Here is a 20,617-nt window from a genome sequence, read left to right as displayed (position 1 = left end):
TTGACTTAATCTCTACTTTTTCTGTGATTGCCATGAAATGATGTACAGCTATTAGAATGAATCCTAATGTCTTCCTTGGCTTTACATCTAGCTTTACAAGCCATATATTTAAATTCAGCTACACTTTGGTTTAGTTTATGACCAAATCTGCAAAACTGATAATATCCCCCTGTGTGTCAGCCAATGTGTACATGTAAACAAGCTGAAAACAAGATAGTGTACAATGTAAACAGTGTAAATGTTAGTAAAAAAAACATCAGGATGTTAACTTTAGCTTTGTTAGTGATAATGTTGTTTTACGCCAAATGTTAGTGTCGCAGCTTAAAGCTCAGTGCGCTTCCTGTGTGTCTTCACTAAGCAAAGGAACAGGAATAACCTGAGACCAGTGGGATTCATCACATCATGTGCAAGGAAAATACCAGTTCTTCATCTCGACCTGAAAACGTTACTGGTGGGATGTAGTAAGGAGCGAGGCGGAACAGTAGTATCTAATGTCCGTGATCCTCCTTGTGGTGTTTTGTTTGGTTTGGGGAAAAAGGGTACGAGGAGTGTCTGATTTCATTGTTTTGAATGGCTCATACAAAAAAAAAGTCCTGACCTGAGGGTGTAGGTGGTGAGGCAAGCATTAATAGCTCCACAAAGTAAATACGGGTTGATCCAGCACGACTGTAGCCTCACCAGTTCCTTCTAGTTGTGAATATTTAACCTCCAGCATCATGCTGAACAAAGTTTTTAATATGTGACCATATTCCTGCTCTTATTTTTCTTTTTATACACATGCGTAAGCGCGCACACACGTACAGCACTCAGGCATAGACACACATGGGAACAAGCCCCCGGGCAGAGGGAGGATCCCACACTCCATCTCCCTTTGTCTCCCTGAAGCCTCTTCTCTTTCAGAGGAGAGGTGCGAGCTTCCACCCAGCTATAACACATATGAACGTGATTGAACCAGCCTGTCCGCTTTGCTGTTCTTGCGGACACATTGTTTATAACAAAAACAGAGTGGTTGATTAGCTTTGCCGGGGAGTACGGCGCTGTCTTGTTTCAGAGAATCATGTGGTTGTTTGCACTATCGTCCTCTATAGCTAATTAAGAGCTGGGAAATAACACCGGGGAGTCTCGGAGCAATTAGTGGTTTTAAGTCGAGGCTTGACTACGGGGGAGAAAATCCTGACCACATTGTATTATCGTGACTTTCTCTGTAGGTGACACACTGGCACGTTGACACGTCTCTCTCTTTTCTTTGCCCGTAGTTCGAATTCTTCCTCGACCACGTCTTTGGCCAGTAGCTCTCCAAAGACCGGTGCAAGTGACTGGGCCGTACCGCAGGCCTCCAGACTCAAGTACCGTCAGCAGTTCAACACGCTGGACAAGCTCATGAGTGGCTACTTATCAGGTGCGTCAAACACACAGACACTCGCCTGAATAAAGACGAGCGTCTCTGGGAGCGCTCGGCTGCTCGGCAGTTTGACGGAGCGTGATCAGGGTCAGCTCAAGGGTTGTTGTGATTTTCTGACTTGACGGAACTTGACAGACTTTTTTTTTTTTTAATGTCATTTTGACTTCTCAGGACCTCAGGTTAGAAATGCATTGATTTCATCAAACCTGACGCAGACGCAGCTAGCCACCATCTGGTGAGTATGACTTGAAATGTTGTCAGAGAAAAGTTGTTTTCCCATCAAATGATGTGCTCATACCGCTCATGCCTTCTTCTACATATTCCATTTTGCAGTGTTAAAGTAACGTTAAACGTGTCATTTTAAGTCAATTTAAGTCATTTAAACATGACACTAAGCACTATGGGACTCATCGTAGGACCCTGGCAGATGTGGACAGGGATGGTCAGCTACGAGCCGATGAGTTCATTCTGGCCATGCACCTGGTGGAAATGGCGAAAACTGGTCGACCTCTTCCACTCACCCTGCCTCAAGACCTGGTGCCTCCTTCTCTCAGGTAACACACACACACACAGGATTGACACAAAGACTTCAATTATTATTCATATACAACATGCACACATTTCCTTTTTCTTGTTTCAGAGGAGGAGTCAAGTCCAGTGAGCTTGTCAATGGAACGGGGCCCTACATAACTCCCTGTTTAATTGACACAACCGAGCCAGAACCTCTGCAAAAAGGCAAGAGCAGTGGTATGCCGTGCTCCACACACTGCACGTGTTGCCACAACTGTGAGTTTCTCACCTTCACCCGTTTCCTGCATCTCTCTCTTAGTGTCCTTTGAAGACAAGCTGAAAGAGAACTTTGCACGAGGCAGCGCCGAGCTGGAGAAGCGGAGACTGGCTCTGGAAGATGAACAGAGGAAAGAGAGAGAGAGGAGGGAGAGGGAGGAAAGGGATGCCCAGGAAAGGAGGGAGAGGGAGGCCAGGGAGCAGGAGAACCGTAGGAGGCTGGAGGAGGAGAGACGGTTGGAGAGGCAGAGAGAGATGGAGAGACAGAGGGAGGAGGAGAGACTGCGGGAGCTGGAAAGGAAAGAGGTGAGTGGGAGAGGTAGTCTCGCTTATAAAATGCCATCTACATTAGATACTTCTATCTTGTGATTCTCTTTCTTGATACTTCAAGGCAGCAAAGCAGGAGATGGAGCGCCAGCGAAGGGAGGAGTGGGAACGGGGGAGAAAGGAGGAGCTGGGCAGGAGGAGAGAGGGGGAGCAGGAGGAAATCTCTCACCTCAGGGCCAAAAAGAGAAGTCTGGAGTTGGAGCTGGAGGCTGTGGTGAGACTGCGTTGACTCTCACATGTGTGCGCGCTCACAAATGTCCAGTGTTCATGAAGCTATGGCTATGATAGAGCGGTGTCGTCTGGTCTGCAGGGCACCAAACACAAGCAGATCTCAGACCGGCTCCGTGACGCGCAGAGCAAAAGGCGGATTCAGAAGGCGGAGGTGGACCTCGTCAACCAGAAGAGGGACGCACGCATCGCGGAGATCAACACACTGCAGCTACAGTTTGAGGTCAAAGGGAACTTTGTTTGTTGCAGTCCTGCCCATCGAACTTTAAAATGGAAGTTGTTTCTGTCAACATACTTTCTGTTTCTGTTTGTATGGATTGGTTCGCAGGAGTGGCAGAGGAAGCTCTCACAGCTGGTTCCAGAGCAACAGAGGCTGACTGAGAAGCTGCGAAACATCACCCTCAACAAACTCCCAGGTGGGTAACAAATGCCCTCCTCCAAAATATACAGACCCAGTATCACTGTGCCGGTCTCTGTCGTCTCTGACCTTTGCCCTTTGGCTTGTAGCGGAGTCTTTGACCAATCTGACCACAAGTGTAACAGAGAAAAGTGTGAACTGCCGGAGGCTGAAAGACCAACTCGATACCCTGGAGAGGGAGACGACGGACAAATTGTCCCAGATGGAGCAGTACAACAAAGAGCTTAAGGTCGGTGAACGACCAAATTCACTTAAGATGAAATGAAATAAATGAATCCTGGTCAGAGAGAGCACAGTGTTTAGCGGGATGTAGAGTTCTGGTCTGTGACGTCCGCCATAAATCTTTAGGGAAACATCATTTACAATAAATGAATTGAGAAAATTATGTCACACAAAAAATTCATTGGGTTTGCATGAATTTCCATCCCTGATCAAAGTCAAAACACTTGCTGTAATTATGGAAGCCATTACATAAACATCGAGGTCACGTTCAAATTACATCCATTTTCATTTAGTGCAGAAAACTGGAAAGAAAAGACTGCCTGCAACTTAATAAAGGGACGTTTAAAATTGCTCTCTGCTTCAGTGCAGGCTCCATTGTAACAGAGCAAACCCAGGAGTTTTTGAAATACTGCGACGAGATCTCGTTCAACTGGTCACAGTAGCTCTAGAGTTTCACCCTTCAGGCAACAAAAACCATGTCATCTAAATAATGATTATGCACACACACACACACACACACACACACACGCACACCTTGTCTGGCAGAGTGTCAAATTTTTTAGACCCCGGGGACGAATGATGTCAAACCGTCTCACTAACAGTTTCGGCATAAATAAGGCCATTTTCTTCAGTCTGTAAAATTGCTTTCAGTTTTTCTTAACTGCCGTTCTTAACTGCTTTTAACCCTTTCCTTTCTCTCCTTCCTCTCCCTTTCTTCTGCTTCCCACTTACTGGATGCGTTTCTTTTTCCTCTCACAACCTTCCTTCATCTGCGTGTGCATCAATTGCGTTTCCCTTGAATGTTTTCCCTCTGTCATCCCCATTTTCCCGTCCCCTTTATCATCACTCATAGCTTGGGGATATGGATGACTGTGTCCTGCGGGGCCTTCTGTCTCTCCTGGCCTGCCTCAGCCAGCTCTTCCTTCTCATCAAGGTTGTCCTTCCTCCTCCTCTGTCTCTCTCTCTCTCTCTCTCTCTCTCTCTCCCTCCTACTGTGCAATCATTTTCACCACTCCTTCTCATGCCTTTTTTTGCGTCTCTCGTTTTTCCTCTTTGTCTCCTTTTCGTCCTGCGATGATCCAATCTGTTCGCTCATCCCGCATTTTAGTTTTCTCTTGTATGGATTTGTTCTAGCGTGTGTTTTCAGTGTAAGCAGGATGCACTTTGAGGGTAAAACACACACACACACACACACTGTAACGAAGAGAAAACATAACCTCAACTTCACGTGTCTGCATGTTAGACAGGTTTTTTTGCATGTTTGGAATGCATTTATTCAGTTGCATCAAATACCGCCATATTGTGCTTCATGCCGCCTTCTGTGGATTGAGCAGAAATTGTAAAATAAATACAGATATCTGCTTTGTGTGTTTGTGGCGAATAAATAAATAAATAAATAAAAATAAATTAATTAATTATGACTATGCTTGTGTCGGGGTTCTCCCCCCCGATCTTGTGACTGCATCAGGAGCTGAGGGAGAAGCAGGTGAAGCAGCAGACTGTGCTGGACGACCTGTACAGAGTCAAAGAGGAGAAACTCAGGGAGCTGCAAAGGCGCAGGGAGGAGGAGAGAGAAAGGAAGAGGAAGGAGGACGAGGAGGCGGCCAGGTGAGTGCCTGCAAGCGTGTGATTTACCGTCGGTGCAAGTAGCGGATTTGCATTGTTTTGTGGTTACGAAGGCGCTTAAGATTTGAAATTTACTTCACAGACGGGCCAAGTTGGAGCAAGAGAGGAAGGAACAGGAGCGGAGGGAGCAGGAGAGGAAGGAACAGGAGCGGAGGGAGCAGGAGAGGAAGGAACAGGAGCGGAGAGAGCAGGAGAGGAAGGAACAGGAGCGGAGAGAGCAGGAGAGGAAGGAACAGGAGCGGAGGGAACAGGAGAGAAGGGAACAGGAGCGGAGGGAGAAGGAGGAGGAGGAGGCCCGGCAGAGGAAGCTCCTGGAGGAGCAGAGGGCCAGACAGAGGAAGGAGGAAGAGGAGAGGGAGGCACTGGCTTGCCTCCGAGCAGCCCAGGAGAAAGCGCGGGAAGAGGAGAGCCGGAGAAGGCGAGAGGAGGAGGAAGAGAAGAAGAGGAAAAAGGAGGAGGAAGAAAGAAAATGGAAAGAGGAAGAAGAGAGGAGGAGGAAAGAGGATGAGGAGCAGCAAAGAGGGCAGCAGCTGGTGTCGGTGGGAAAGCGGTCGGTGAAGCTGACCCCGTACAGAGCCCTGTACTCATTTGTCGCCCGCAACGCGGATGAGCTGAGTATAGACGGGGACTGTCTCATAGAGGTATGCGAGACGCACACACCGCACTCGCACTGTCCCACGTTTACATGCAGCTGCTGTGTTAACGGCGCTTCCTGTCACATAAATACGTCATGATTCATTTATTTTTTTTAATTTAACTTTCACTGCCTCATTGGCACGTTTAATGTGGCCCATAACATTCTGTACATCCAATTAAAATTCATCGGAAGCAATTTATTATTTTATAATTATTGCTATGCAACATCCCCACATAATTATACATGGTAAAATAAATTGATAATTTCAATTGATTTTTTTTTTTTTTTCCAAGCCTCGGCAGGGAAATGTGTTTATCTTCACTGTCCTGTTATTTCTGATTGAGTGCTGTCGTATTTTCCATCATGCAGGTGGATGAACAGACTGTTGGTGAGCCTGGGTGGTTGTGCGGGAGTTACCGTGGAAACAGGGGCTGGTTCCCCCAGAGTTATGCAGAGAAATGTACCGCACACTCCTCTTCTGAGACGGTCCCCTCTTCACCTGTGAAAACCTCCTGTCCGCCACCGCTTCACGCAAGGTAGCACACAGGAAGACACAGCACTCGACAGCGCCCAACAAAGAGGTTTTAGGCTTTCCAGTCATTAACATATCTATTTTCTCCTCCTTTTTTTCAGAATCCCTGGTGGTGAGGGAACGGGCGATAATGCTGCTCCTGTCCAATCCGTTGCTTTACAGGTAAAGAAAGCGGTGCTCTCAGCAGTAGATTTAGTTATTTTCAAGATAATTTTCTTTGCTCCTCGTGGACAAAAAAAAACAGACACGGCTTTTTTTTTGCTGTGTCACTTTAGAGATTAGCATTCATTTTCAAAAAAAAGAAGAGTCCATCATTTATTCAGGGGCATCGTCGGACTCATCTGTTATCATGGTTTTTATTATTAGCACAATGAAAGAGGCACAGGAGGCTTGAGCTAGTGTTGGGGGGAAAAGAAAGAAAGAAAGAAAGAAAAGGTTAAAAATCCTCAGTGGCGCCAGTTTTCCGGGGCAATCTCTGAGATACTTGTGTACTGACAAAATAACCATGCGGCTTGTTCAGTTGAAATCATATTGTTAAAAAGAAAAAGGTTCCATGTCATTCATTTTACATACATTCTTTTCATGGTTTCACGCCTGCGGGTTAAGTTTGTAGTATATGGTGGCCAAAGAACTAGGTCTTGCCTGGCTACACACACACACACACGCAGATGCTCTTGCAGCAGCAGCAGCAGCAGCAGCATGGCTGTCTATTTATAGCCTATGTCTTTTGGGAGTTCCCCTCTCTCTCTTTCTCTCTCTGCAGGTCACACAGACGTTTACTGATCTCCATCTCCCTAAAGATAATGTCAGTGTTTGTTGGTTCTGGCATTTGTAGGTTATGGTGGATTTTAAGATTTGGGTGAAGTCACAGCCCTGTTGCAACGAGGGCTATTTCGGATTTTAAATCTATGAAGACAGAGGTTTTGCTTCTCTGAGAATCTTTCAAGTCAAACTAAGACTATTATTGTAATCTAGAAAAGTCCCTCATGTCATGTTAGACCCCATTTTGTTCTTTCTTTCTTGTTTCTAATACATAAAAATAAAGAGTTGATGTGAATTCATTACTCAGTTGAAAGCCGTCTCCTCTCCTCTCACTCCTCAGTCCTCGGCGTGTGCGGTGGCCCGTGCCGTCTCCTCGTGGTCGGCCACCTCGGACACAGACCTCAGCCTCGGCTCCGGTGAGTCCGTCACCGCTCTGCTGAGCTTCTCACAAGGTGACGTCATCACTGTGCTGCAGCAGCGGGACCAGTGGTGGCTGGGGCAACTCAACGGGACGCAGGGATGGTTCCCCCAAAACTATGTCACTTTGGAGACGGGCGGAATTACAGAGTATGCACACACACACACGCACACACACACACACACACGTTAGCACACACGCACATATCTATAGCTGAATGTAGGTCTTAACCAACTGTGTCTTGTTCCGTTTGTAGTGTAGACGCGTCTGACGCGGGCGACTCAATTCCACTAGAGGGTAAGTATAATGTCAAATCAAATGGGAATAAATCATTCCATTTAATCATAATAATCTGTTGACCTGTCACAGTTGTCTCTCACTCACAAAATAACTCGGTGTGGTTCGTGGCTCTGCCTTATATCCTCATATTTACTGTCGACCAGAGTATGTGGCCTTGTACACGTATGAGAGCCCGGAGGTGGGGGACCTGACATTTGTTGAAGGGGATGTTGTCATGGTGACGGAGAGAGAAGGAGAGTGGTGGCGAGGCTCTATCGGGGACCAGACCGGGGTGTTCCCCTCCAACTATGTCCGGCCTGTCGAGCCAGAGGTCAGTCACCAGCACTGTCCATACATTTCTCACCTCAGTTTAAAACAGTTTATTAATAATAATAATTGAAAGTTTGGAAACCTGTAATAATCATTTGGTGTTGAATAATGCACTTATCTACCACTTTACTAATTTAGGCGTCAAAAGCTGGAGTTTCAATCAAGAAACCTGGTGAGTCATGTCACACACACGCGTGCACGCACACCCCCTGTGATTACTCATCATTGTCTTGATCTTTACTTCATCTCTGACTCTGTGTGTGTGTGTGTTTGCTTCTCAGAGATTGCCCAGGCGCTCACCACCACCGCTAACCCTACTGTATATCAGCTACATCTGTCCCCGGGGCAACTGATCGTGGTCTTGGCCAAGAACTCCACCGGCTGGTGGCTGGGAGAACTGCAGGTCACTTACGAGGGGGGGGAAGGCAGTGTTTAAATAACATTAATATTAGCACCTATAACTACCTAATGCACCTCTTGGCGTCATATAACCATGGTTACTACGTCTTACGCCAGTTCTCTTAAATCCACTGCGCATTTTTAGTGAGAAATATTTAAATATCCGCAGTCCTTGGCTTAATGAGTGAACCTTGTGAACGTAATGTCCTGAGTTTTGTGACAAGATGTGTGTGGGATGCTTCATTAATAAGTTAGGAAGCAAATATTGATAGAATATGTAGTACTTACACACACATAATTGTGTCATTTTTGTCCTGCGCATATCCGACATGGATCTAGTGTACACAAGACATTGTATTATCACATCTATCCCTAAGTAAATATACACCTTCCAGAGAAAACTGTGGAAGTGCTTTTCCTCCGGATCAGACACACCGTGCATCACATTGCAAGATACAGTATCTCTCAAAGCAAATAAGCTCTCCTTTACAACATAACATAAGCTGTAAAGCCTCCTACCACAGAGATGTCCACAGAGAGGATACTTGTGGATACAGGCTAAGGTGTTGCGGGAGGTTTTTCCCTAGCAACTGTCTGAGTCAGGAGTTAAACTAACAGCACACGCTATAGTAAATTAGTGACAAAACGATCACCAAAGTATTCAAAAATGGTATATAACTGGTAGAAAGTAGTTAGTATGTGTTATTATGTGCTGATCAATAAAGAGCTGGTGAGAATTGGACACAGGGTTACCGGAGTTAAAACAGGTTTTATCCATCTACAGCATGAGCTTCTTTTCTGCTGGGGCTGCACTTATAGCACTAATTATTGCCTTTTCTAAATGTGCAATAATGAGATGGCTGGAGTCAAGTCAGCAGCGAGAGGTGAAGAGTTCAGCCTTTAAGATTTCAGTAGCGTCGTTTATTGATTCCACAACTTTGGTATATTACATAATGACCACAAAAGCAGATCTGCCATGTTCAGTTTTCATAAACCTCGATCAGAGAGGATGAGGCCGCAAATTTCGTCTTTTGGCTTCAGGCTTTGGGCTGACTATATGAAGGCTGTCGACACGAAAATGTTCTCGCTTTAAAATGATTTGCATTAGTCAGATTTTAGAGATTCAGCACTGTGCCCGGAAACAAAATCGATTCAACTCTCGAGATTGATTTCCTCTCACCCGCTGTTTTCCCCCTCCAGGCTCGGGGTAAGAAGCGGCAGAGAGGCTGGTTTCATTCATCTCATGTCAAGCTCCTGGGTCCCACGTGCAACAAGTCCTCCCCCTCCCCTCTGCCCGGTAATAAGTGACACTCTCTGCGCACACGACACCCTGTTTGTGATGAGTCAGCAACATCCATCGAGTTTTCCTGGATTCCTGTGCTATTGTAATTAACCACCAGACTCAAGAATCATTGAAAATGGATTGATAAGAGATAATACAAGGTTATACTTCACCTGATAGCCCCACTTATAACTGTCGCTGTGATTCTAGTCTTTGATTTTTTTTATCTTAGGAACAAGTGCCATTAAATTACGAATAATAATTCCATGTATCTAAAAAGTGATTAACCAATAGACACATTCACTCCCTCTTCCACAAAATTGCTAAGTGGAGTGTTTGGCATTTTATGATTTCACACTTGAACAGCATTGTCGGTACTTAATCTCCAATTACTGTTGCAGTTTTTCTACTGTAATCAATATAAAGTCTCAGAGTTTTCACTCAATGGCGCTTTTAGAAAATCCAGTAGGGATTACGCTGTAATATCCTGTAATATCAATTAACTCAAGCCTCTGAAAACTAGATTTCAAATAAGTAATACGTGTTCCCTTATAAAATGTAGTATGTATGACCAAACACAAAGCAGTTACCCTTATAGTAATATATAAACATGACTTTTTAAAAAAAAAAACGTTAATAGAGACTACAAATCCTCGCCCACAGTTTTACAAATAATGAGAAAAACCCTCCAGTCTGTATTTATTTACAGATCTATTGCTGTTCCCATTGCTGTCGGGCCTTTAATAACAACACTTCTGTGCCTCTCATTTCTCAGTGTGCCAAGTTATTGCGATGTACGGCTACACCGCCGCCACTCGGGACGAGCTGAGCTTCACGAAGGGTCAGCTGATCAACGTTCTGGACAAGACAAACCCCGACTGGTGGAAGGGAGAAGCCAACGGGGTCACAGGCCTGCTGCCCACTAATTATGTCAAGATGACGACAGAATCGGATCCCAGCCAGCAATGTGAGTACACCTCAAGGTTTTGTTTCGGTCTCGACAAGATTTCTCAGAGGGACAATTCTTTGTGTTGTGTCTTTTTCTTTTTTGAGACAAAATCAATGAGAATCTCATTGGTTGACTTGACTCACTCCAGGTTTGCTAGATTCCTCATCCATGTCAGAGCATGGAGAGAGTGAGGGTAAGTTTGAAATGGTGTGTCAGTCTCTTGTCAGTCACTGTGGCATCACTGGTGAACTAAAAACCCCATTGCACTTAGGCTTAGGCTTAATCCCTTCCATATGCTGTCAAGTCTTCATAGTGGGTGTCGGTTGTGGTAACTACCGAAATAAACACTCCCTCAAATCCAAGCAATCATAATAGATTGGGATTTTAATCATCCGTTTTTACGTCAAGAAATTGTTTGACTATTGTCTTCATTTTTGAGATTGCAGAGTTCGATGAAGACGCCACCCTCTAAATTAAAAGTCAAGCGCTTAAAGGTATACAGTGAAATGCACCTCATTAAATACCACATTAAAATACAAATACATTAAAATGTATTTAATTTAATTTAACAATAAATATTCTGTTCTAACCTAGCTATTTTCCCAAAGCCACCATGTAAAGGAACAGTGTGTAGAAATTAATGGCATCCAGGGGGGAAATTACATATTGCAGCCATCTGATTACCCTTTCCCTCACACTCTACACAAGTATTTATTTATTGCCACCCGAAGACGAATTACGGTGGCCTTCAGGCATCGTAAAAACATGAAAAATCCTACCTGCTGCCACTGTTTGATTTGTTAACTCTAGGCTACACATGGTGGTAAAACTTAGTGGAAACAAACGGCTCCTTTAGAACATAAAGGCCTCACTCAAACACTTCTCAGTTTACAGCAAATAAATTAAAGACACAGATCATCAACAACTAATACTTATTCTGTCACATTTTTGCAAATCAAAGCTTCATTGTCTGTGTGAATTATGATCTATTTATCCACTACATTGTGCTATTATGTGTGTGTGTACAGTACACTGGGATGCGTGTAATTCCACTTGGGTTTGTAGTCACAACAAAAAAAAAAAAGGTGAAAGAGGTGTGTGTTTGAAATGGTTTACAAAGCTTGCATGTTCTCACAGCTGCGGGTGCACTGGATGATGATGATGATGATGATAGTGTGAATTTGTTAAAGGAATACTTCACCGATTTGCATTTAGCTTTGTATTACTAGAATAGGGGTAGTGTTTTTGAAAAATTGTGCTTCACATCCTCAGTTTCCCCGGAGTCAATATCTTCAATATCTTATTCTTTTTTTTATTACGTGCCCTGCAACGCTAACTCCGCACTTTTTAGACCCACTCGTAGGGGGACGGGACCTCATTCCCAGAATGTAAACAATGTCTTCCATCTTTGCTAACAGTTATGCTAACAGGACCAAGTGTCACTGGTGGGTACAAAGCGGGACAGGACCTCATTCCCAGAATGTAAACAGTGTCCGCCATCTTTGCTAACAGTTACGCTAACACTCATAGGAGGACAGGACCTCATTCCCAGAATATAAACAGTGTCCAACATCTTTGCTAACAGTTGCTTAACACTGTAGGGGACAGGACCTCATTCCCAGAATGTAAACAGTGTCCAACATCTTTGCTAACAGTTACGCTAACACTCGTAGGGGGACGGGACCTCATTCCCAGAATGTAAACAATGTCCAACATCTTTGCTAACAGTTTCGCTAACAGGACCAGGTGTCACTGGTGGGCACGTAACAAAGAAAAGAATGAAGATATTTCTCGACTCAGGGGGAAACTGAGGTTAGGAAGCACAGTTTTTCAAAAATACTACGCCTATTCTACTAACACAAAGCTAAATGCAAATCGGTGAAGTATTCCTTTAAAGCGAACGTAGACGAACCCTAGTGAACTTTTAAAAATCCACTGAACATGACTTATACACACCCCAGTACACACACGGTCTGCGCTTCATTACAGAAATGAAATGTAACAATTGACCATCACGCTCCGGCTGATATGACTAGCAATAACATTTACATTTCCAGAGATGCATTATTAATGCACCTGCATGTTAAGTGTCTGGCATTAATATTCAAACTATATTAATGTCTCTTCATCTCTCCTTCATCTCACTCACCTCCCTCTCCCGCGCCTCCACCTCATCTGTTTTTTCTTTCCTCTGTAGGACAGTAATGCTGGCTTTCCTTTCTTCTCCTCCTTCTCCTCCTCCTACTCCTCCTCTTCTTCCTCTTCTTCCTCTTCCTCACCCCCTCTGTCTGAGCCAACCCGAATTGCCCTGTCGCAACAGGAAGTCCAGCTGCCAGCAGGAAGAGCCCAGCTCTGCGCTTTTCATCACACTTGTTTAGGACTGTGGTGTTCTGTGCTTTTCTTAATTCATTTATTTTACTTCTCTTATCTGTTCTTTTAACACCCCAAAATACTTCCTCGCCCTTACCCCCTCGCTCTCTCCTCGCCTGTGTTTCCCTCGATGGTTCTCGAAATAACTAATTAACCAAGAGAGCGAGGGAGAGGCAGCTAGACTTGACTTTTAAAAGCCTTTGTCCCTCCGATACATGCGTATGGACAGTGTGGTTTTGTTTAAAATGAGTGGAAATATGGATCCGATGCTGTTTGGTTACACGTCATTATGAAACCTCATTGTAAATGACATCATAATGACGTCATTTAGCGTTCTAAATTAAAGCTTTGAATCCATACGATAAGGTTTTATAACAGGGTCGCTCAGTCTTGCACTAACAACATGAAACCTTACGAAAATGGACCAATGTGAAAACTCACTGTTGCTTAAACCACCAGTAAACTTAAGTGCTGCTTGCTGACACATCGCTCGAACTAATACTGATTGTGTTACCGTCACATATTTCAATTGAGTATTTAAAAAAAAAAAAAGAGTCTCATCCTGTAACTGAACTGTGACATCACCAGCAAAGGAACAACCGTTAAGAGTCGATTCAGAGGAAATGACACCACACTGCTGACATTTACGTCTTAGTAATAGGGCTGAACAATTCACCGACGCAGGAGGCGCATTGTTTCTTAAAGGGATAGTTCAGATTTTGGAATGAATTAAGTTATATGACACAGACCCCAGGAGTAGAGTGGATGCAACGTTGTTAAATCATTTAACGAGGCTTCGGTTCGGAGCCGAGGAAAGTAGCTCCAAGAGAGAGATTGCTTCTCTTTCTCTCTCTGTGTGTACTCTGGTTCATAAAGATAACCCGTTGGATTTTAACATACTGATGGGCAGGGGTTTTATTGCTCCAACATATTAACATAACATATGCATGCATGCATGTTTGTGGTTTGAAACCCGTCAGTTTTGTGTCCCAAACTACTTTTCTCGGCTCTGAACCGAATGATCTAACAACGTCGCATCCACTCTACCCCTGGTGGTCTGTGTCATACAACTTCACGTTCAAAAAATCCTACCTATCCCTTTAAAGCCAAACATGTTTAAAGCCAGAAATCAATAAATAACATATCTTAAGGCCATTTTTAGATTAAATATTGGCCTGGCCTGTACACGTCATATTCTACACGACTGAAGAAAACATCTTTGTTTCTCACAGATCTGCACAAATATCACAGTAATCAATTTAAATATGTTATTCAAATTAAACTGAGAATAATTATGTATAAACTAGTATGCCCTCTCTCATCGTCTGAATCGAGAGTAATGTCAGTCAAAATAGTCATAATTAGCTATTTAGTCCAAATCGTTCAGCCCTACTTAATAACATTTGCCAAGTTTAAACCTCCAAGACTTGAACCACCACCCAAGTCTTCCACTGCTCCGTCAACTCAAGCATTAGCTACTTTATTTAGTCACACCTATGCAACCATTCGGAGTGAGCACTCCACCATGAAAGGTGCTTCATCTCTCTCTCTCTCTCTCTAATCCACTGTCCATGGTAGCATTGTTGTTAGCATTAGCATTGCCCGGTCCGTCCGATATCAACCCATGCACCGCCACTACGATGTGCCTCACTCTTGTCTGTGCATTAAATGTAAATAAAATCTCACAGAACTGACAATAATAAAAACGAGATTTTAACATGCCGAGGACGTGTGCCGTGTTTCGTGTGCGCTCGTGACTCACTGTGTGCATAATATGCTGCCTGTGTGGTTTGTGCATGCATGGGACGCATGCACGTCTGCATGTGTTTGTTTGCTTGGGCGCGTGCATGTGTGTGCGTGCGTGTGTGTGTGTGTGCATGCTACAGGGTGTGCCAACCTGATGACGTTGGACACCATGACTCCTCAGGAGAGGAAGAGGCAGGGTTACATCCATGAGCTCATCCAGACTGAGGAGACGTATGTGGAGGATCTGGAGCTGGTTCTAGAGGTACAGACTCAGGGATGAAATCAGATTAAGAATATTTCTGATATTGTTTTCCTACTTACTTGTGTGTGTGTCTCTATCTCAGGTGTTCTACAGGCCCATGTCTGAGTCAGGACGTCTCACAGATGCAGAGATGGCTGTTATCTTCGTTAACTGGCGGGAGCTGATAATGTGCAATACTAAACTTCTTAAGTAGGTACCACACACTCAATGAAACATGATGCACTCTCTACAAAGCAAAATTCAGAATAGTGCAGGTAATAGAAATAATTAATTTATATTTTAGATTTCTTAAATAAGGGCCTGTCCACAGGTAAATGACATTTTGGGTTGTCATTTGAGGTTGTTGCCAACTACTGAAACCAGTCTGAAAAGACACGAGATATCACTAGAGCACGTCCTCTCCCCAGCGAGTTCAGACATGGGAGGTGAAGAAAAAAATAAGATTGTTGAAGATTAACAGTGAAACCGAATCGTAACATAAGGAGAAAACCAAAACCTATTGTCAGCTACACTGCACATCCACAGCCTGTGACTCCGTCGTCTGTGGATCACAATGTCTCAACCCTCTAAAGGCACTTTGAAGTTGCGAGGACTGGACTGTCAACATATCCTCGCAGTGAATATTTTTGAAACAAAATGTGCTCCGACCACCACAGACAGTGGCGTGTGTCCCTGAAGATGGAACTAAAGTCTAAATTGTGGTGTTTCATCTGCCACTTGTGTCTCAGGGCGCTGCGCGTGCGGAAAAAGACGGGAGGAGAGAACATGCCGGTGCAGCTCATAGGAGACCTGCTGGCATCGGAGCTTGCGCACATGCAGCCCTACATCCGCTTCTGCTCGTGTCAGCTCAACGCCGCCGCCCTGCTGCAGAGTAAAACCAACAACCAGCCCGACTTCAAAGACTTCCTCAAGGTACTAAGCATGCGGAGGACACACACACACACACACACGCGTCTCTGCAAGACGAACTATAACGTAAATGTTTAAGGCTTGCTGTCTTTTTTTGAGCAGAAGATCGCCACTAACTACCGCTGTAAAGGAATGCCACTGTCCAGCTTCCTCCTCAAGCCCATGCAGAGGATCACACGCTATCCCCTGATTATCAAGAACGTACGTCTGTTCCAATAATCCCCGATGCCACTTTTTTGTCCTTTTTTGTCTCGAATCACCCTCGCCTTTTACCTTCCTGTCTCTCAGATCCTGGAGCACACGCCCGATGGCCATGCAGACCGCGGGCCACTGAGAGAGGCACTGGAGCGAGCGGAGGAGCTGTGTTCCCAGGTCAATGAGGGCGTCAGGGAGAAGGAGAACTCTGACCGGCTGGAGTGGATTCAGAGCCACGTGCAGTGTGAGGGCGCTATAGAGGTAAACACATTTATCATTGAGCTTTTGACTTTATTATAGTTCATTGTATTTGAATCTATTTGAAGCATGTGCAGCATTTGGGCAACAAGGGTTGTTTTTAAATGTGCTATGTAAATACGGTTTGACCTTGACTTTGACTCAGACAGGATGAATCATGTTAGTAGAGGTTGCAGTACAACTTTTCCAAAAAAACACACTACTGTAGTGCTTAAAGATTTCAAGAAAATATCAAATTGTACTTGTTTTGACAGATATTTGAGATTTGACTGATTCTTTAATTTAATTCAAACTTCCTTTCAAAAATCACTATGTCATGGATTTAAAATGTGATGAAACAAATGATACCACCGAAACATCTAATCTCCAATACAAGGATATGAGAACTTGAATTAGCATAAAACATAGAATAATGAAATCAATGAATTAAACAGCCCTGCTCTGTTGTTCTGGCTTTCCTCCCTCCCTCCATCTCTCCTCCTCATGTCCTCACCGTCTCCCCCTGTATCTCTCTTTCAGCACTTGGTGTTCAACTCGCTGACTAACTGCCTCGGGCCTCGCAAGCTGCTCCGCAGTGGTCGGCTGCACAAGACCAAAAGCAGCAGGGAGCTGTGGGCTTTCCTCTTCAATGATTTCCTCCTCCTGACGCACAGCGCTAAGCCCTTCTCCTCCTCAGGACCGGACAAGCTCTTCAGCCCCAAGACCAGCATCCAACTGAAGATGTACAAAACAGTAAGACGAGACCTTTTTATAGATTTCATTTCCAATCATTCTCCTCTCCTGAGCGTCGTGATATTCACCGGCGTGTGTTTTCCTCTGTGTAGCCACTGTTTCTGAATGAGGTTCTGGTGAAAACGCCTCCCGACCCGTCCAGCGATGAGCCGCTCTTCCACGTCTCGCACATCGATCGTGTCTATACACTCAGAACTGAGACCTTAAACGAGAGGTCCACGCACACACACACACGTACATCTGCATACATGTCAGCAAACTCCCTGATTATTGTAATCATTCTGTGTCGAGTATTCACTCGTTCGCTTGTTTTACTTTCACAGGGCAACGTGGGTTCAGAAGATTAAAGCAGCATCGGAACTTTTTATAGAAACGGAGAAGAAAAAGAGAGAGAAGGCTTATCAAGGTAACTTTTCAAAGAGTTTGAAACCGGGATCACAACATTTACCGAATTTGTTTTATTTATTTATTTATGTTTTATTAATCTCTGATGATGTGTCAAGGTCATTGTATGACTTCATACAATAGATTTCTTGCATACAGCTCCTTTAAATGAAACATAAGGCAGTGTAAAAATAAGATCACATTTAATAAATAAGATAATCTTAAGGCACATACTATAGCAGATTAAAGTGGCAATAACACATAATAACAGGTGATAACAGGTGGTAACAGATTTAAAGTGGCAGTAGTGCACAGAGAGCTGCTGTTTTAATACAGGCTGTCCCCCTACTGCTGTCCCTGTCTCCTACCAAATTGTATGTTATCCACACATCCTTCACAAACAGACAAAAGCTGATGTGTGTTTTTTGTTCCTGTATCTAAACGCTTGGTGATGTCGTTTTTTCTCTGTAGCGCGCTCTCTGAAAAGCAGCGGCATCGGCCGACTGCTGGTGACTGTCACTGAAGCTCAAGAGCTCAAGGCCTGTAAACCCAACGGTGAGGCCATGTTCACTGGTGCACTTCCTCTTGCACGTATGGAAACGTGTGCGGCCAGTTCATTTAAACCTGCCTAAATGTGTTCTGACCAGGTAAGAGTAACCCCTACTGTGAGCTGACGATGGGGGCTCAGTGCTACACCTCGCGGCCCGTCAGCGACACGCTGAACCCCAAGTGGAACTTCAACTGTCAGTTCTTCGTCAAAGACCTCTACCAGGACGTCCTGTGCATCACTGTGTTTGAGAAAGACCAGTTCTCACCAGATGGTCAGTGGACACACTCACAGAGCTGATTTTACAGCTTTTGGTCAAATTTGTCCAGCCAGTACAGAATGAAGGGGACACACACAGTCACTGGTTTGATGCCAGGTTGATTTTTTAAAGGAACAAACGCCTCTTTTTGGTTTTTATTTATGCTGCAGTCTCTTATTTGCCATCACTGTAACTGTTAGATTATTCTATATCACATTGTTACCAGATTTTGGTACTTTAAGATGTTTATGGTGCAGCTGCATCATTCTGTGTTTATGTCTATTAAAAGTGTTTATTTTTGCCAATGAATGGCTCAAATTATGGCCAGAATGATTGTAATTCAGCTCTAGCTCAAGTCTCGATGAAATGAGTGACACTAGTGCCTCAGTAATGTCAAACTTACAATAAGAGGGTGGATTACATTGTAGTCATCATGAAACTAGGCAAAGAGGCCTGTACTTCCACGCCCATATTTTTAAACTTAGTGGCCCGTTTAGGAATTTCCAGACTTCCTTTTTAAAGTGGTGTCTGTATTTTACAATAAAAACAATAATGACGTTTTTTCTGCCTCTCCAGATTTCCTTGGACGGACCGAAGTTCCCGTGGCAACCATCAAAAAAGAGATGGAGAGCAAAGGTGCCGCAAATCGACGCCTCCTACTGCACGAAGTCCCCACTGGAGAAGTGTGGGTCAAACTAGACCTGCAGCTGTATGAGCCAACTAAATGAGGACGAGCGGACGGATTAACGCTCCCTCCGTCCCTCAGGCACAGACATTCGTTTTTATTGTTATCAACCAAAGACATTTTCAACCTAACGGCCTAAAAAAAGTGCCTGTTTGTAGCTGGGAGAGCATTGCAATGAAAAACTGATTTTTTACCATCACTGCCTTGCTCTCGCCTTGAGCCATGCAGACTCATTTTAAATGACCTCAAACTGACACAGTTAAAGGGACTTTGCAAGTGAAATGTCCTCAGAGGTAGTCACTTATTGTGGGAAAGGGAATTTTACTGCAAACAAATCAGCAAAACAAAACCTGATTATAATTGCCAATACTTGAATGTTTAATAGCCTTAAAATGCAACCAAGTCATTTTCCTATACAAAATTGCATTATTTTTATATCACACATGCAAAATCTGTATTCTAATTCAATCTAAACGAGGGAATGCGGCTTTTCCAACATGCGTTCGCCCTGCCACATGTATACTCATACACTTTACACACTTTACACTTTAAACATTCCCATGTTGCACACTACTGTTACGATGTAATGTCAGAGGTTACCCTTATGGTGTACGCAAGAGTGCCATGAAATCCTGAAAATGGCATGAATATAATAAAATGTACATAGAGTAAGACTTTTTCTTCCTGGTTTTCTGAATGCCTGTGAAGGTGTGGTGCTGTGAGCTCGTTAGAATTGATTAGAGGGGAAGATTTGGGTTAAATAAATAGGTAAGTGGAACTGGTGGGGTCACATACTGTGTGGTATTGAGTGAAAGAAATTACTTTTTTTTATGAGTATGAGTATTTATTTGTTTAGTTGACACGGACAGTGCCAAAGTTGGCACGTACACTGAGTCACTTGGTCATGTCTGTTGGTGGCCTCAGCTGTTCCCCCATAGTCTTGGACGTAATAATGTGAACTCTATTAAAGGAGCAGGAGCCAGATCTTTATATATAACACTTTATATATATATAAAAACAAATATCAATATAAGGCATGCAAAACTATCAAAGCTCTGCAGTGCAGTCCGTGTTGTTTTTCCCGTGACCATCTTGCAGGAGGCCTTCACCGATGTGCTGGCCTCAGGTGTCACAGACTCACTGAGAGGATGAACACTCTGCAGTGGCTTAGTCACAAGTGCTCTGTCCAGCTGCCTCTCTCCTCCTCCTCCTCCTCTTCCTCTTCAGCTCTGTGACAGCCTGTGGCTCAAAACCTCTCATCTCCTCAATGACAACACACATATGTTGTGTTAAAATGCAATGTAAGTAGGAGAATGTCACAAAAACCACACAGTTGAGTGATAAGCTACTATTCACACAACTCCCTTCTCCATTGACAGCAATGGTTTGGATTTTCTCTTGCCTGCAGGGTTAGGGTTAGGAGGTGTGAGAGGTTGTGTCTCGTCTGCAGCCTGACTGTGGCTCAGGGCCTTTTTCCTGCCCTTACATTTGAACTGGTGCTCGTCGACTTTAGTGTTTCCAGATACAGTAGCACTCCTGTACTTCTGTGTTAACTTGCCACTGTAACAGTCTGCAGAGCACACAGTTCCACTTTAAGAGATTATACATGACGTTCAGCTGGAATTTCACGATTGTCAAACAAACTATTAAATACCTCCTGGTTTATATCGCTG

General features: G+C 44.1%; 1 protein-coding gene across 1 annotated transcript in view; it reads left to right on the top strand.

Moving 5' to 3' along the window:
• itsn2a (intersectin 2a) overlaps positions 1-19,616 on the top strand; it is a 34,165-nt gene extending 14,549 nt beyond the window's left edge. The window contains exons 8-39 of the mRNA XM_044048890.1: positions 1,257-1,399; positions 1,574-1,637; positions 1,819-1,956; positions 2,043-2,149; positions 2,232-2,494; positions 2,580-2,729; positions 2,826-2,966; positions 3,072-3,159; positions 3,251-3,390; positions 4,237-4,317; positions 4,852-4,983; positions 5,201-5,650; positions 6,016-6,182; positions 6,280-6,340; positions 7,281-7,507; positions 7,615-7,655; positions 7,802-7,968; positions 8,106-8,139; positions 8,249-8,370; positions 9,567-9,663; positions 10,424-10,615; positions 14,854-14,975; positions 15,058-15,164; positions 15,704-15,887; positions 15,987-16,085; positions 16,173-16,340; positions 16,857-17,069; positions 17,162-17,283; positions 17,393-17,475; positions 17,925-18,008; positions 18,101-18,274; positions 18,836-19,616. Coding sequence (XP_043904825.1) covers positions 1,257-1,399; positions 1,574-1,637; positions 1,819-1,956; positions 2,043-2,149; positions 2,232-2,494; positions 2,580-2,729; positions 2,826-2,966; positions 3,072-3,159; positions 3,251-3,390; positions 4,237-4,317; positions 4,852-4,983; positions 5,201-5,650; positions 6,016-6,182; positions 6,280-6,340; positions 7,281-7,507; positions 7,615-7,655; positions 7,802-7,968; positions 8,106-8,139; positions 8,249-8,370; positions 9,567-9,663; positions 10,424-10,615; positions 14,854-14,975; positions 15,058-15,164; positions 15,704-15,887; positions 15,987-16,085; positions 16,173-16,340; positions 16,857-17,069; positions 17,162-17,283; positions 17,393-17,475; positions 17,925-18,008; positions 18,101-18,274; positions 18,836-18,987 — 4,513 coding nt within the window. The 3' untranslated portion in view covers positions 18,988-19,616. The remainder of the gene's footprint in view (positions 1-1,256; positions 1,400-1,573; positions 1,638-1,818; positions 1,957-2,042; positions 2,150-2,231; positions 2,495-2,579; positions 2,730-2,825; positions 2,967-3,071; positions 3,160-3,250; positions 3,391-4,236; positions 4,318-4,851; positions 4,984-5,200; positions 5,651-6,015; positions 6,183-6,279; positions 6,341-7,280; positions 7,508-7,614; positions 7,656-7,801; positions 7,969-8,105; positions 8,140-8,248; positions 8,371-9,566; positions 9,664-10,423; positions 10,616-14,853; positions 14,976-15,057; positions 15,165-15,703; positions 15,888-15,986; positions 16,086-16,172; positions 16,341-16,856; positions 17,070-17,161; positions 17,284-17,392; positions 17,476-17,924; positions 18,009-18,100; positions 18,275-18,835) is intronic.
• Positions 19,617-20,617: the final 1,001 nt, after the last annotated feature.

The sequence above is a fragment of the Solea senegalensis genome, linkage group LG17, assembly GCF_019176455.1.
Source record: "Solea senegalensis isolate Sse05_10M linkage group LG17, IFAPA_SoseM_1, whole genome shotgun sequence".
Taxonomy (NCBI): Eukaryota; Metazoa; Chordata; class Actinopteri; order Pleuronectiformes; family Soleidae; genus Solea; species Solea senegalensis.
Note: the sequence above shows the minus strand (reverse complement) of the source record. Positions and strands in the feature narration are given on the sequence as shown.